Below are 18,358 nucleotides of genomic sequence, written 5' to 3'. Positions count from 1 at the left end.
AAAAAATTCTTCTGTTTATGATTGATCTATAATTGAAAAAAATGTAGCTTTCAAATTTTGAAACTTATGTTATTGATAAATCTCACGGGAAAATATATGAGATATAATGAAATGAAAGCTATACTGATTGCACAGAACAGTTTACATCAGTGATTCCCAGACTGTGCGTTATGGTGTCCCGGGGAGCCGCCACAGCCTCTTCACAGGGGTGCTGAGAAATACTGTAAAATTTTCATAATTAATTGAACCAAGACATTTATAACTATTAATTTAATATTGATAAAGTAAAAAAAAACAAGAGTTTTATTTATTTTTATCTCTTACTTACGAGTAGTCATACTTTTACTTAGGGTACGGCGCCATGGAAATATTTTAATTGAAAAAAGGTGCTGTGACTCGGAAAAGTTTGGGAACCACTGGTTTACACAAATCACTCAAATTTTTACCAATTTGTTCTATTTTTTAATTCCTACAATGTATGACAATATCTTAATCGCAAGTTCAAATACCGTTCAAGCATGGAATTTTTCATATGCTACAAAAAAATTCTGTTTCCATATCCCATACACAAGCGTCAAGCTAATGTGTGTAATGAGATCATCAAGCAAACAAACAATAAGGTTCATAGATTAATGCTGTAAAAATTATTTATTGAAAAAAGTAATATAATTACATATTGCACCCTTCAAAGTATTCCTTCTGAGCTAGAGTGCACTTCTCAATTTGCCTTTTCCAGCCTTCAAAATAGTTGTGAAATTATTCCTGTCACTCCTGACAGTACCTGTGACATTGACTCTTTAATGTTCCCCAGAATCTGAATATGGTCCCCTTTAATTTTTTCTTTATTTTTAGGAAATAAAAAAATAACAAGCGCCAATCCAGTAAATAGGAGAGGTGTTGAAGGACTGTGATTGCTGTTTTGGTTGAAAACTGTTTGACAATGTTGGCTGTGAGAGAGTGCATTATTGTGGTGAAGCAATGTCTCTTTCATGTAGATGTTTCATTAATTCCAGGTAGTAAGCAGAATTAACTCTGATGTTGAAGAACCCATTATTGGACTATAATTCCACGAGTCCAAAAAACTATCAGAATTCCTTGATTTATGATACAGATATCCTGACTTTTTTCATCAGTGGCTGATCTGGTTTTTCCCATTCCTTGCTCTGCTACGTCATCTTAGTATTGCACTGGTAAATCCATCTCCTATAATCATATTTTAAAAGAGTCTGCATTTTTCAACTAATCTTGACAAACATCCAATTTTCCTTTTGTTCTTGGCATTCTTAGCATAACTCTTTGACATCCCCAATTCAGTAAGGATGAGAAGCATGGTTTGTCGGTTGATTCAGGTGACCTCAGCAATATCTCTGACTGTGAGGTAACAATTTGAGTTAATTGCTTCTTTAATTTTTTACACAGAACCACTTCAAACAATGGAGGAAAGACCCGAACCTTCAATGTCTTCTGTTGCAGTTCTCCCCTCTATGAATTTTGCCATCCATTTGAAGAATAAACTTCTTTTCACAAGACAGCCTCCATAAAAAGGGTTCATCATTTCAAGAATTTCCGAGTTCATTTTTCCTGCTTTCACAAAGAATTTCATCACAACTTGCTGTTCTTCAAAATCACGATTGATTTCCATTTTCACAATAGCAAATCACATGTATACAAAAACAGAGCTACGCTTAACACAATGTTGTCGAGAAAACTGAAAACAATTGCTTGACTGCGTGAAATGTTAAGAACTGCTATGCCACTGCTACCAAACACCCAGTGTTGCCATCACACACACACACACACACACACACACACACACACACACACACACACAATAAAATGATTCTGTGAACTTTATTGTCATATCTTGCATGTTCCTTCAAGAGAAGCAAGAGGAGGTAAGAATTAAGATAAAGATGTAGGGACTACACCTATGAAATGTTATTCTAACTGGTTTCCATTGGTAGCACAACATACAGTGTTATTTCAATTTCTTTTGGTGGATGAAAACTGGGGGCGTAGGAAATATAAAAACAAATAATTTCAGTTGTGAAGCAGTGAAAACAAACCAGTATTTAGAGAGAACACCTCTATACAAACAAGCAGTCATAAAAAGGACGATATTCTCACAACTTAATCAATAAGTTAGATTATTAATCATTAAACAACTTACTTTCAATAAGTTTTGTCAAGCTATTACGCATAACATGAATGTTATCAATGCCAAGAAATTGAAATTTAATATTTTCATAAAAATTTTCATTTTCATATCCTTTTCCAGCTGCTCTATTTGCCATTGCATTTATCTGAAGAAAAAAAAAACATAATATATAAAAAAAATAAATAAAACTAGATTATAAAAAAATTATAAACAAATACAAAATTATGCCTGAGATTAGGGATCATGGTTTTTCACTAAATTGGAATACATCAATTAATATTTTTTTATTCTCTATGATGCAATGTTTCCTCTTAAAAATGATATAATAGTTATAAACAGGTAATAGTTTAAACATTTTGAAGTACAGAGAAATGTGTTACAACCTTTGTAATTTAACATGATACATTTACTTCCATAATAATCATTAAACTTATCAAAGTAACTCTATGGTTTTCAGACTAGAAAAAACAATTATTATGCTGATTTATTAATATTATAACTACTCAAACCATCTAAAGCTTAAACCAATTAAAGCTTAAAGTACTATGGTAATGTAGCAAATAATAATTTTAATAATATAATTATATCACAAAACATTTAATCTTTAAAAAAATATATACCCAATAAATAAATTTATATCCTTTATAATTTAAAAAGTAAAAGTAATCAATCTGAAATCAAATCTGAAATTTTTGATTGAATTTAAATAATATAAATTTAAAACAAATTATATATGAATTAGATTAATTACTAACTCTCGGTCTTGTGTCAACGACATACATATAACCAGGTGCAGGATTTGTTTGTAGAATACAGTTTAACATCAGTTCATCTTCAACGCAACGTGCACTAAAACCAGATAAAGGCTGACTGCATCTACTTATAACGGCCTATAAATAAAACAAAAAACTCAATTTATTAAACAACAGAATTAAAAAAAATAAATAAAAGTAGATATAGTTCATTTGTTTAACTATTAGACAATTAAATCAGTTGCTTTAATAAATAAAGTTGGAGAATACTAATATAAATAGTCACAATTTTCTCTTCTTCTTGATTTCCAATTATTAATTGGTGGAATTTGAAAATTCACATTTACAAAATGCGAACATTAAAAATGCTTTATAATTCTACTTGATATAACAGAACTGATACATCTGGCAACAACGGATGCTTTACAAAAATGAACAATACTGTACATAATACTTCAGGTACACAAAATTAATTAAAACCACACCTGTTTGGATTAAAAAAGATTGTGGATTATGTGTGCATTCTCTAAGACCCTAAAATCAAGTATTGAAAAGTTCTAATTTTTAAATAACTGTAAACTAAGTTATTAATTTCAATATAAATGAATGTTTGTAGGACCTACATCTTTTTATTAACATTGAACAAAAAAAAAATCATAAAGATTAAAAATTTATTAAAACAGCTGACAAGACGGCGGCAACAAATGGCTTCCAATTAGAATTAACGTGGAAGAGTGATTTCATGAAGACAGTCCATGTCAAACTACGTACTCAGTGGAATAAATTCTGGCTGATAAGTCCTCTTACAGCTTTATATGGCATCCAGTAGAATGTGTTCAAGAAACCTTTTATCAGAACAGAAGAGACCAAGTTATCTTAACTTGGCTGAGAACCAAGTTAGGATGACTTAGTCCACACCCATACCCATCTATTTGGCTCTTCTCAGCAGAACTAAGAGGCGTGTAATATAAAATGGTCCGTGAACCACTTACTCATAGATTGCTCAATGTTAGAGTCTATTCAACAACAATTAACCCTGGGTTCAGATGTTTACTCAACCGAAAGAAATATATAAAAAGACTATTGCAGATTCTCTCTGATAGTGGGATGAAAAACTTAATTTAGTAGTTTTGCTTACATTATTATTATTTTTGTTTTTGTTATTAATTTTATTATTATTATTATTGTTCCTAGTTTGTGTTTATTGCTTGATTTTATTATTTATTGTGTTTGGTATTTATTATTTAATTATTTATGATCATGTAGTTATATTTAAGTTGCTAATGACTAATATTGTTGATGTGACTATAATCGATGGAAAAAAATCTAAAAAATAAAAATAAGTGTCTTATTATTTCTTATTACAGTTGAAATTGTTTATCTCTTTGTTTTCTTTAAAGGTTAGTTATTTAATCACATTACTTTATTATAAATTATTCAAAACTATGCATCTTTTCTATGGACCTTTTATTTCACTTATGTAAATTTTCATTCACGTTGAGCAATAAAGTAAATTATTTAACTGTACTGAATAATGTACGTTAAAGTAAAATTAATTGTATCATATTTAATATAAAGACTTAACAGTATATAAAGGTGGCTTAATATAGAGGTGGGTTGTAGCTCCCAAGTTTTCGCTATCCTCAATTTACTTGATAAAACGAATTAATCTGGATGGATAACAACTTTTCAGTTATTAAAAATGTAAAATGTTTATCATTACCTTAAATTTTATTATTAAATTAATTTGTTTTTATGTATATTACAGTAATAATATAAATTGATCTTTCATAGACAATGATTAATTTTAGTAATTCACATAATAACAGTTTGAAGAAGACAATATTAACATACACAATGATAGGTATAGACATTATCTATAGATACTAGGAATAAAGCTAAATGTTACCTAGTTTACATTTCATTATACATGATTTAGTTAAATGTTTTCGCCAATTGTAATATATAACATTCATGAATTTAGCGTACTATCAACAACAAGAACTTGTGCCAATAGTAGTCAAAATAAAAATGTGAGCACATACAACAAACAAACCCACTCACCATCCGTTTTTATAGGAAAGATAGACAATGACATTATATTTGTTTAAAGAAGTTCTATGTTCTTTATTCATACTTTTTTTTTTATTTACTATTTATATATAGTGATATTGGTATGCTAAAGATTCGGAAGTTGTAAGAACAGTTAAAACTACAGCTACAGTTAAAATATTGTAACGATTGGTTCAGTAATTTTCAAGGTTATCGGAAACAAATGAAAAAGACTTCTCTTTATAAAGCACTGAAATTATATTTTATTTTTTTTTTTACTCAATTTTTATTTAAAAAAAGATTTCTGTATAAATTCTGTTGATAAAATCATTACAATTTAAGATTTTCATGATTAAAAGCCCTACACTGTTAGTCTGGGTTACTGACATTTTCAGATTATAAGATGTAAGAATTTAGAATTATTGAAATATTAAAAAAAAAGTTGTACAGAAAGAATATAAAAACTGAATTCTTAATAACAGATAAAGAAATATGATAGCAAAGACAAATAATCTTCTCAGCACATTATGCATATTAAGAAAGTTTGGAAGAAGTTAAAATATCTCAAATTAAAAAAAAAGTCAGGTAATTAGGATTTATAAAAATTGGATTTCAAATAAAAATTTGGAGAATACTATCAATAACAAACTTATTTTAGTTTTTCCATTTACTAATGACAATATTTCTGAAGTTTAATTCAAAACACCATGATAATAATGACAAACAAAAAATTCAACTTCTTGAACCAACTTCAAAGAGAGTACTGATAATGTAGGTACTTATAAAATCTATAACGCCAAAGAACATGACTGATATCCATTATTCAAATAAACTAATAATTAATTACATGTTGTATAAAATGAATAAATACAAAAAAATAAAGCAAAAATAACAATTACCTTATTTCTATGTAGATAAGTCAAAACAGGTAATCTACCCTTACTTCGAAATTTTGAACTTCCAATTAATAATTTGGTATGAACTGTAGATGGAACATATAAGTACCTTGGATATGTATCGCACAGCTATATATAATAACAAAAACAGGACACAAAATAATAAAAATTCTACCAGAAAAAACAAAATAATGCATATTATAATTATAACATTAAAATGTTCTAAAATTTACTGCAGTAGTTCAATTTAAGGTAAAAGTTATAAAAAATTTAACTGAGTTTAGAATAACTTGGAGTGTTACTAACTTGAATTTATTGCCTATCACTTTAAGTCTGCAACACATAATGCCATTATATTTAATAATTATTTAATTAAATTACAATGTTAAATTGGATAGAAAATTAAATTTAAAGCAACAAAATAATGTGCATCTGAAAACCCTCTTTAATGAGTCATTCCACAACTCCTACTATATACTGATTAGTTAATTGATTCCAATCATAAAAATGAAAAAGATTATTATTATTATTACCACAGTTATTATTATTATAATTCAGAATTACCTAGACTTATCTCACCACAACACAAGTCATACATAAATGTAGTTTACTTAGTTGCATACATGGTCAAATAAATAACTTACATTAACATTTTTTTTTTGTTAATTTGTAGCAATAACTAACAAAGTAAATAACTAATATAAATCGTATTAAAATAACATAAGACTTAAATGTTTATATTACAAAATATGTATGTGTATATTATATACACAGACTAGGAAAAAGACAGGCCTCATGTACCATCCTTTTTTACGGAGAGTGATATATATATATATTTTTTTTTTTTTAATTTTAAACTTTTTTAGTCATAATTTCCTAGCATGAATAAAATTACTCAAAAACTATTTTTATAACAAAAATTCTGTGATCAGATAGAGCATAACCCTAAAATATATATAACATAGAACATTACAAATTTATAATTTTCAATTGTAAATAAAATTATTGAATTAAAAAATTTTTCAACCACTAAGAAAGAGCTCAAAAAACAAAGGGTTTAAAACAGCACATGAACCAAGTTAATAGAGTGATAGATTAAAAAGAAATAATATGGCAGAATAACACATAAAGAGTGAAATAAGTAAAAGCATACTTAATCATTCATTTCAGAAAAAATTTGAAATCAAATATCTTTGGTTTCTATTGAAAACAATTATTTCTGAAAACATTTTACACCACATGGCACTGTCATCCACAATGATATAAATTATATGGTGACTGAATGAGTAATGATTATAGTGTTGTATATAGATATGGCTGCATTATGAATCGACATTGATGCAAGGGGTGTGATTCAGCAGAATCATGACAAACTAACTCACAAAACACAATGTTTGTTTATTCTTCATTCTATAAGCTAACTGAATACAGTATAATTAATTTAAATTTGGTCCCAACATCAAAAAATCAAAATTTTAAATAAAATTAAGTATCTTAATTATTTATCCTGTTTACTTATTAAACTACAATATATTAATTATTACTTTAGTATTATATTAATATTTATTTACTTATTTATTTTTTTAATTACGATTTAACATAATGATAATGAAAGTAGTTTTTTAATATTGTTTTAATTTTTTTTAATTCATTACTTTTATTTTTTCATTAAAATTTAAATAAATCTTTAAAATACTCAATGAAAAAACAAAAAAAAATATTACGATAAAAATAATTATAGGAATGTGTTAATACATTCCTACATATTATTTTTCTATTTCTATTATTACTAACTTTAGCAAATAATTTTCTTGAATATTTAAAAAAAATATTTAAAACATCAGACTATGTATAATTTTCTATTGTAAATAAAATTACACAGTAACAGGGAATTTATCTTCACGAGGCAGAATTCTCAGAACAGCTATTTTTTAGTGATTCAGGGCATAAAATGCAGTTTTTAGATTACTGCAGAAATCACTTTCTAAACAACTATGATCTCATTTGTTTCATGTACTACAATGTTAGATAGCGTAAAATATTATTTTTGTGAACCCTTACACCAGATACAAAAGGGACCTTAACTCCACTCATATGATTTACATAGATAATGATAATAATATCGCTTTTGACTGCTTTGTATAACATACTTGTTTCAAGAATAGATTTTGCTTTATTTAATTTATTTTTACTTGTTAATATGCAATTTACAAGAAGTACAAAAATATTTGTCAGCAGGCAACAGAGCAGGGTGGAGGATACACTTACTTTTTAGATACATGGAGGAATTTCTGCTGCCCTGACATTATAACAATGCATCCACAAACTGACCTTTGTGAATTTCATCAGAAAAGTATGATTTTGTTTGGTAAACTTCATGGTCGCACTAAAGTTGAGAAACAACAAGTCTTCTTAAAAAAATGCCAGGACCACATTGATATTGTATTAGTTAAAAGGATACTTTATAAATCAGTCATTAAAATACTTTGGATGAATTAAAGAAAAAACCCATGATGGAACTATGAAATTACTAATCCAGAAAAATAATGACAGGAAAGTTATACCCAATTCGTTATGATGGTAGTGTGTATTATAGTTTCAATAACATTATAGTATGTACAACAGGTTCATAGACCAATGATTCTCTGCAATCTGGAACGCTTTACTTTCTGACACCATATAAAGTTGGACTGTTGAAATCATGAATGACAGTAAAAAAATACTACAATTTTTTAATTCCTGAAGCAGCCAACAGTTTCAAAGGCTCAAACACTGTGGTAAGCTATCTGCATCACTATTGCTAAGAGCAACATAGTCTTGGTGAGAACATCTCCATATAAATGTCGACAATTGTGTAGCTCAGAATAAAAATAACATTCTGACATGAAATTTGGTTTAGAGAATAATTAATAATTTAAATGAAACCATTACATTATCATTTTTGCCTATAGGCCACACAAAATTTTCTTGTGATTGGACATTTGGCCAGGTGAAACAGAAATTTTGTAAATGAAAAGTTAGTTCACTGACACAGCTAGCAAAAATTATATCAAGTTCTACCCAATTTGGTTTAAACCAACTGCTTTCTTCACAGAGAGTGAAAGCGGAGATATTTTTATTAGAGTTTATGATTTTTCATCAACAGGATTATCTCAAAAAAGGAAAAGGTAACTCTTTGATAAAATTCGTCGGTACTGTGATGAAGATTGCAGATAAATTATGCCCTAATCCTAGATATCAACCTCTTGCTGAAACCACCAAACTATCAATACATTAATATAATTAATTATTCTCCATTCAGGTACAAAAAGAAGCTACAACTTTTGTATCCCTCCCTCAAAAGCACCAACAACGTTAAACAAAATAATTTTTAATACTAATCAGTAAAAATAATCATCTTTTTCTTAAAACTCAATTGTTTCATGTATTAGTACTCAAGTTGTAAATACTAGTTTAACATAAATTCAATTTATAATTAAAGACTATTCAATTACTTATTACACTTGCAAGCAGTTTTTGTTGTATCATGTTTACAGTTAACTTTTTGCAGCTTCAAATTTATGAATCACTAGTAAATTTTGAAAACATGTCTGAAATCGGCACAACATTTCCATTCAAATGACTGCGCAGTTGCTTATGTTCCTCTAAATATTGCAAAACTTTAACGAGCTTTTTCTCAAAACACGCTTTTCTGTAATTGCAAATTTAACTGGTAGTTACTTTAACAGTTTTTAGAATACCTCAAATTTTATATCAAATTGTTCAGAATTTTCTGCTCTTTCCAAGGATACTAATAACTTAAATATAACTTATAACTTAAATATAAGGGGAAAATAAGCTCCCTTTTCCCACATTTGGTCACATACGAGTATTATAATAATCCAATACTGTGCAATTATATGGAAAAAGTTAATAAACACATCAAGTCATCAGTGTAGAAAGTGTAATTTCATTTTTTTTTTAATTTTCAATCAAGTTATATAAAAAATCTAACACGATAACTAGATAAATTTTCCCTACAAAATAAAACATATATCATTTAAATCAGCCCATTTGAAAGAGAGTAAGAGACTTGAACACACAAAAAATGAAATATATGAAGAGTTGATTTGAAAATCTCTTCCTTTTATTTGTTAACAGAAAGAATTTTTTTAGTAATAAAAAATAAATTACTTCATAAAACTCATTAAGATTAGTTAAACACCACTGATCGTTAGGAACTCTCATTCTTTGGAATTCTGCTTGTAAATCAAAAAAATTCCAACCAGCTGACTTTGGAATGTCTTCTGTACTAGATGTATAATGAAAACAGTATAGATCCTCCATATGAACTGTAACATAAAAAAACAAAAATTAAAACTGACAAATATTTTACAAGGGGGAAGATTATAGGTCATGAGTAAAATCTTAATACCAACAGGATTACATAATGCTGGTGGCAAATCAGAAGTAGCATAGAAATTGAAGGATGTGAAGTATAGATATAAAAAGCCATTAAACACATTAAATAAACTGGTTTCCAAAGTTAAAAAACGTGGGTTAAATGTGCAAACAACGACAGACAAAAATCACTTTTTATATTTCTGTGATAACTGGTAATGACCTATTTGTAAAAGTATTACTAGGCGACAGCACAATCCAACTTCATAATATTCAGCTAAGTAGAAGACATGCATACACACACACACACACATACACACACAGATCAATTTAAAAATAACAACCATACTCAAATAGTGTATCTTATAGTGTATTGTTGAGCATTTTTCATGGAAAAAGAGGACTTTCTGCAAAGAATATTTAGTAACAGGTTTTGTACAAAGAGTGGTTCAAAAGTAAGGGCCGATGAGTTGTAAATAGTGATTGGCAACACTGTTTGGTTCACACATGTGTAGTATCTTTAAGTGGTCTGTTGGACATGTAACTGTCACATAGCCGTCAATTCATTGTTGTTTCCCTTTGTGAGTCGGTGTGTTAAATGAATGTGGTAATAACAAATCCTACCAGTTGTGGAGTTCGATCAGTGTAGATTTCTAAACACAAGAGGACACAATGCTACTGAAATTCAACATCAACTGTGTGAAACATATGTACCAATTGCAATAAGTGAAGAAAAAGTGAGTCAATAGTGTCATTAGTTTAAGGAAAACTGTTCAAATGTTCATGATGGACAGAAAAGTGACAAGCCTAGTATCCAGACTGACTGAATACAGATTGTATTCATACAATCTTGTTGAATGTATGAATACAAAAGTGAAAGAAAATCGTCGCTTTATGATTAACAATCTTTCTTTAAAATTTCCAGAAGTTTCAAAGACAACATTATTGAGAATTTTGACTGAAACTCTTGGCTAACATAAACTGTGTGCACGATGGGTACTGAAAATACTGACAAGTGCTCACAAAGATCACAGAATGACATCTGCACACATTTATCTGCTTTAACCATGAGAGACAAATTTTTTTCCCAAATCATCACTACTGACAAAACATGCATATCTTGCATCAATTCTGAGACAAAACAACAATCCATATAGTGACATCATTCCTGTTTACCTAAACCAAAAAAATTCAAACACACCCAGCGTTGAAGGAAATTCATGGCAATTGTATTTTGAGACCAAAAGGCTGTGCTTTAGATTGATTTTATAAAACCTGGAACACGCATCACAAGACAAGTCTATTGTAAAACAGTTTCTAACTTGCATCATGACATTCAAAACTGATGACTGGGAATGCTGAGATCAGGAATTCTTCTTCACAATAATGCAAGTACTCAAATCGCTGCATGCACAACAGAAACAATTCAAAGATTCGGATGGAAAATTTTTTATCATCCCTTTACAGTCCTGATCTCATATACAGTGACTACAATTTCTGACTACACCTCAAAAACTAGCTTGAAACTCGACAGTTTGAGAAACATGAGGAGTTGAGTCTCAGTGCAAAAGTGGCTACAATCCCAGGCAGTGAAATTTTATGCAGTGGGTTTGAAGAAGCTTGTTTCCTGATATCAAAAGTGTTTGGAACAACAAAATGGTGATTATGCAGAAAAATAAAGTAAATATATAAGTATTTAAAATCACAGATAAATTTTTCATTTTTTAAAGTCTCATTTTGCTACTGACCAGCACTTACTTTTGAATTGCGCCTCATATCTATGGTGAAAAATATTACATAATGTTCATGCACAAGTCAATAAATTCTTTCCCTACAGTTGTTAAAAAGACCAATATTTAGACTGCCACATACAAAATAATTTGATATGTGAGGAGACAATAAAAACTGACAGGTAAGTAAAGATAAAAAATGTAGCAAATTTGATAAGGTATTTTAAGGATTAAAGGTATAAATTTTAAGGTGTTTAACACTTTGCAACGGTTTACCTTGCACCTTATTTAAGGTGTTTACACCTTAAAGTTTAAGGTTTTAAAGTTTAGCCTATAGCATAATGAATGATCATTTAGATTCCACTTAGGTGTGCTAATAATGGATAGACAGACAGCTGATAATGACATAAAATGAACTGGATGGTCTTCCACTTCAACATTCCTTTAAATATACTGGATGATGGAGAAGACACATCGAATAGAATTATTATTGGATGAATAATGAGTATTTCACTATCAAGCTGAATTAAAGTATGATTCAATCTAGTGGTAATCATTTTTCACGTTTGTATAAGAAATTCAAGGTTTAATTCTCAGCTGGTAAGGATATACGTCATAATGTTCTGGTATTCTTTGAAGATGCTGGTGGTATATAACAACGTGGTATAAATAACGTAAATCATACTGTGAAGTTCAGGTGTTGCTTTGAGCTGTAATTGAAAAAAAAAGTCTGTCCAAACCTGCTGACTAGAGGAATAATACTCTAACTTAATAATGCCAAATCTCATATGGCTTGAATCACTCTGGAAAAAATTTATGAAGCCAATTAAATTTTTTTCAACATCTACTTCAAAGCCCTGATATAATCCCAAGTTAATTTCATATTTTTGTTCTATTGCAAAATTATCTGGTAGACAGATATTTAGAAGATGAAGATGTTGAATGTTGAAGATGTATGAATGATATGATATGGTTTTTTCAAAAAGTTAACACAGCAAACATTTTCTTAATAACCTTATATCATAAGTAACTTAACTTAAACTGTTACATGTTTTTATCATATTGCAGCTTAAATTAAGATTCATATGGCATATAAATTATTTTTTTTAATTTTCAGAAAATTGTTTTAAAATGGGGACAAAGTTGTGAATTTGCTGAAATACTAATGATAAAAAAGGTAGTTTAATTGAAACCTCAAAGAAAACAAATAAAACTGCAGAAGAAAAAAGGGTCTAAAACAGGAGGCTGAGAGAGCAGGTCTATAGATATCCTTTAAAAAATTCAGAAATAATGCCCAGTATCAAAAACTATTCCAAAAAGAAAATTAGCACAGAAGAAAGAAATCTTAAAATGGTGTCTAGTTTTAAATATCTAGGGGAAACAATAGAGTACAATAGTACAGATGGAGTGCCAATAGAATTGAGAACAAGCAAATTGGATAAATCATGTTTCCTGGCCAAATATATCTACAATAAAAAGAACTCAAAAAGAGCCAAACTGGAAACATTACACATTACCGACCTGGAACCATTAAAGAAAATAGAGAACTATGAGAACAATCCTAGTCCTCAAGAAAACAGAAGGATATAAACAGAAATCCAACCGAAAATTATATGAAGAAATAGAGAATACTGAAAAAGTGGTAAGAAGAAGAAGCTGAAATTCTTGGGTCAGAAGTACAGAATCAACAAACAGACTAAATAAATAAACATTAAACTCTGGGAAGAAAAGATCAACTGTGGGAACCTACCACAAATGAAGAAAGAATTATAGAACTTAACAATTCAAGAACAGGAAATGAAAGATAGAAAACTATTCAGACAAAAATACTTGAAGTTGAGTGTAAAACAGTGAGGCAGGAAAAGAATCGCACCACAGTTAAATAGTAGGAAGGGGAAAAACTAAATACGCAAAAAGAATGAAAGAATATTGGGAGAAAAGAAAAAGAAACCAAAAGAAATGATATTTTATGTGTTCCATAGTTCGTCTAACTGCAAAATAAAGGAAGATACCTTCACAATTAACTTCTTCCTTCTGCATTTTCATGCTTAAAATTAAAATATCATTTTAAAGAAAGAGTTTGTGGAATTAATTTTTTTTCATATAATACATATTTAAACTGCCAAGGCATCTGTACGCAATCTGGCGTATAATTGTAAATGTACCGGTAAATGTGTATCCTTGAACAGACTCAGGCCGACCACTCCTGAGATGTGTGGTTAACTGAAACCCAACCACCAAAAACCACTGGTATCCACAGTCTAGCATTCAAATCCATATACAAGCAACTGCCTTTACAAGGACTTGAATCATAGGACTCTCGACTTTGAAAATCAGCTGATTTTGTGATGACTAGTTTAACCTCTTCACTAACCATCCAGGTTAGTCTGTTACTATAGCCTATTTATAATCACAGGACCTAATATTTACTCATCAATACACACCCTGATTAGTAAATATAAATAACACTATTTATTTCAAAAAAGAAAACATTAATGTTATAATGTAGCTTGTTGAGGACCACTATTCAAATAAATTAACTGTTAATGTGAAATTGTAAAAAGGGAAGGTAAACTGATATTACAAGCTAATAATATTCAACAATTTAAGTAATTCAACACTTGTTTATGTAAATAAAAAACAGAATAATAGTAATAATTTAATTTTATCTACTTATTTATTTTCAACATAACAGGCTTACAATGACTTAAAATTACTTTATGATAAATGAATTCAGTAGCAGATGAAAGTGCTACATATGATTAGGAAGAAAAAACCAAGTATATTCTGGAAGAAAGGTAGAGTTGCTATCTTCACCTCAAAGGTAAACATAATAATGATAATTATAATAACAATACCTGGTTGAGACAACTGTTGTAGAGTTGTATATATTTCGTGGCAATCACGTTCTCTAGGAACAACAAATGTAACGGATAAAAATGTTTTACATCGTAACTGTAATGGCGATCCTGACGTAGTCAATGGCAACTTTTCTACACTTGCGATATGCATATGTAAAACCTGAAAAATAAAAAAAATTATAACATAATTATAACAATATTAGTAAAATAAATTCCATAATATATTATAACAAGACCGGTATAACAGACCTGAGTAAATATTCCTGCCAATTAACAAGAAAGTAGTAGAAAATATAATGGAAGGAATCCAGAAGGGGACTAAAGGGGATCCTTTTTCTAAAGCTAACAGATCTCTTTACAACAAACAAACAACAAAGAACAATAGTTCTTTTTAATACCGCCCAACAACACACCTACCACAGATGTTGTTCTACGAGAAGAAATGCCGGACCAGGGTGGGAATGTATGGGAAAATGTCTCTGAAAATCATTATCATGCTTTAACTTGGGTCTGGTTCTGTAAGTAAAGAGGATAGGAGTATAAATACAACAGGGAAGGGAAGCTGAGTTCAGTTTCGAAAAAGCGAGTAGTTATTACGCAAGTCAGTGAAGAAGTGAGATAGTGCATATTTGAACATGTTAAGTGACATCTCAAGCATTCCGTGAGGACAGTGGGAGGCCACAGGAGGTTGTTCGGTGAGTGACTATAGAAAATTAGTGAAAGAGATAAAGTATTGAACTCATTCATAAATTGTTAGGGTAATTTTATTTGTGAACAGGGAAGGTATTTGAATGAAAGAACTTTGAGCTAATATTATCTTCATAGTAATACAAAACCAGTTGTTAAGAGGTGTAAATATTAGTGGTCATGATAATGTCTGTTGTCAATGGGCTGAATTCTGGTTTTTAATATTTAACTACCTGCAAATAAATCCTGACCTTACTTTAAATTCTATTTTGTATGTAATCATTGTTTATTATAATTATTGACAGTTGTTGTAATTATTTTTATTATTAATGTCTGTTACTGTTGATTGGTTTTATTTTATTTATGTTCTATACTGTTAAACTAACAAATTGTAATTATATAAACATTTTCAAATTGTTAATCTCTCAATATCCTGATCGAGCCATGAACATGCGACAGTATAATGTTAAAAGATACAAGAAACAGAAAACTGGTAAGATGATAAACAGCAGTTTCTTAATACTTGATGGTTTTTCAATATCTGAACAGCTCATGGAGAAACATTCTGAAAACTGAGGGATATGAAGGTTTTTATTAATACTATCGTAATAATAAAAGCCACAGTACTAAAGTTTCTTGAATCACCAGGGTGATTCAGTATAGGACGAGTTAGAAATTTACCTTAAATCCAATCCTAATCCAAAAACTATCTACACTACTTAATGAAACAAACTCTATAAATAAGTAAAAACATTTTTCAATTAGAACCTGCTTTAAACTTTCTATAAAAAATATTTCTAACATTATAGGTAACAATGATATATCCCAAGAAAGATGGTAATATTATTGTATGGACTTCCACAAACTTAGGCTTCAACATCTTGCATTTATAATTATGAATATCTAAATTTCTTGTTAAATCTGTCTGCTTAGAAGTGATTATTGCTTTACAAACAAAAAATAATGAACAACCATCATTAACTATAAAGTTTTAAAATATAACCTACATGTTTCATATTTTTCTATTTTTATCATATATCTGATGATTTCTTCTGCAGCCTAGAATAAGTAACTGAATGTAGTTATGGTGAAATACTAGTGACCAAGTTATGTTTATGAAACTAGTGTCTGTAGATAATCAAAGTTAAACACAATGCTGGGTGCAGTTTCACTGCACGTTGTTGGAATTAATTAGTCAGTGACTAATGATCTTATCAGTCAATGCCACTTAAATAAAGAGTAGTATTTTAAAGGGTAAAGCCTTAATAGCCAAACCTATACTTAAGCTGGTTCCTATACATCACCACCAAGAACACTAGTTCAGTTTCATAAAACGTTGATATTTTTGAGTGACAATTAAAAATTGATCCAACTGATCTCTTAGCAATTGATCCAAATAAAATAAATTAATATAATATGAACTTTAAGGAGCTCATCTAATTAACAGAGGTTTTGTTAATATCAAATGAAGTTCCGTACAGTGTTGTGAAAAAATACCCTTCTCAGCATTTCATGGAGGTCCTGGATTTGAATCCTGGTCAGGAAAGGGGTCTTTTCATACGCTACCAATTTCTGTCAGGTTAATGACCATAATTTTTGATTCCCATTCTTTCATAACAAAAAAATATATATAAATTGTCATTAGTTTTCTTGTTTTTAAAGTAATTACTTTATTTGAAATCACTAAAGCTTCTTTTCCATATTTAAATTAAGAGGGACATCCTGAACTAGAAGGGAAAAACACCCTCCATGTGACAGTTACAGTCGCCACACCACCTCCTCCGTACCTAGCCCTCATGGACTTTACTGTGGGTCATTTTTAATACCTCGGTTATGACATCTTCTAGTCTTAACCTACGCCAGGATGCCACCAATGTGAATGCCAACAACAACATTCACATACTACTAACTAAGAATTCTAATGAACAAAACAAATCTCATCTCAAGTCTTAAACAAGACTTTTCTGTATCTGATCCCGCATAATCCGAGATGGCCGGTCACACGTTCTTAAGACGTGATGGATTAGAACCACCTTTGGTAGTATTCTTCAAAAACTCCTGAAAAAGGACGACAGTTAGAAGTTGTACAATTGTGGCATCAGCTATACAACCAGCACTACCAGTTACCAGAGGAATTCCATTTTAGTTCACTCTCTTGGCCTTTTTTTCTCTACAAAAAAAACTATCCAGCCAAACCACATGGAGGCATGCACCAAATTCGAAGTATTAAAGATGTTAATATGTATTATATCACCATTGTATTAAAGTGTAATACGCTTTAACAAATGTATAGCACTGGTGATATAAATATGTTGATGTTTTTAAAGATGTTGAGGCAAATAATGAATTTAAAAAATTCTTGAACGGGATATATGGAAGAGAAGTAAAGAGGTAAGAGAAGATAAGAAAATACCGATAAAGAGGGAAGAGAATAGTTGATGCCTCCTCCCTACCAAGAATGGAGCAGAAACTTGTGTTAAAGACAACTAATTAATAAGAACAGAGCTCCAATATTTTAGAATTGATTGAATGACATAACAAGATCGCATCAACATGATTGTTAGCATGAGAAGATAACTAAAGCAGAACCCGGTGTTGGACTTCTTAGAAAACAGACAACTTAGATTATATGATTGTGTAGAAGGAATGAATGATACGAGTATGTCGAAATGAATACTGAAGAAGAGACTGGATGAATAGTGAACAAAGAGAGGCAAAGAATGAATTAAAAAAAAAACCTGAATAGAATATGTGGAAAGAGAAGTAAAGAGATAAGAAAAGATAAGGAGATGCCAACGAAGAGGGGAGAGAATAAAATTTGGCTGAATATTCTGCAACTCCA

General features: G+C 29.6%; 1 protein-coding gene across 1 annotated transcript in view; it reads right to left on the bottom strand.

Annotated features, from left to right (window-relative positions):
• The window catches only part of Mtmr6 (Myotubularin related protein 6), a 116,849-nt gene that overhangs the window by 31,152 nt on the left and 67,339 nt on the right, over window positions 1-18,358 (bottom strand). Inside the window, exons 3-7 of the mRNA XM_075378773.1 lie at window positions 14,827-14,989; window positions 10,032-10,189; window positions 5,862-5,987; window positions 2,914-3,048; window positions 2,171-2,303 (exon numbers count right to left, since the gene is read on the bottom strand). Coding sequence (XP_075234888.1) covers window positions 2,171-2,303; window positions 2,914-3,048; window positions 5,862-5,987; window positions 10,032-10,189; window positions 14,827-14,989 — 715 coding nt within the window. The remainder of the gene's footprint in view (window positions 1-2,170; window positions 2,304-2,913; window positions 3,049-5,861; window positions 5,988-10,031; window positions 10,190-14,826; window positions 14,990-18,358) is intronic.

Source organism: Lycorma delicatula, chromosome 11 (genome assembly GCF_047948215.1).
Source record: "Lycorma delicatula isolate Av1 chromosome 11, ASM4794821v1, whole genome shotgun sequence".
Classification (NCBI taxonomy): Eukaryota; Metazoa; Arthropoda; class Insecta; order Hemiptera; family Fulgoridae; genus Lycorma; species Lycorma delicatula.
This window is presented reverse-complemented; position numbering and strand designations above follow the sequence as displayed.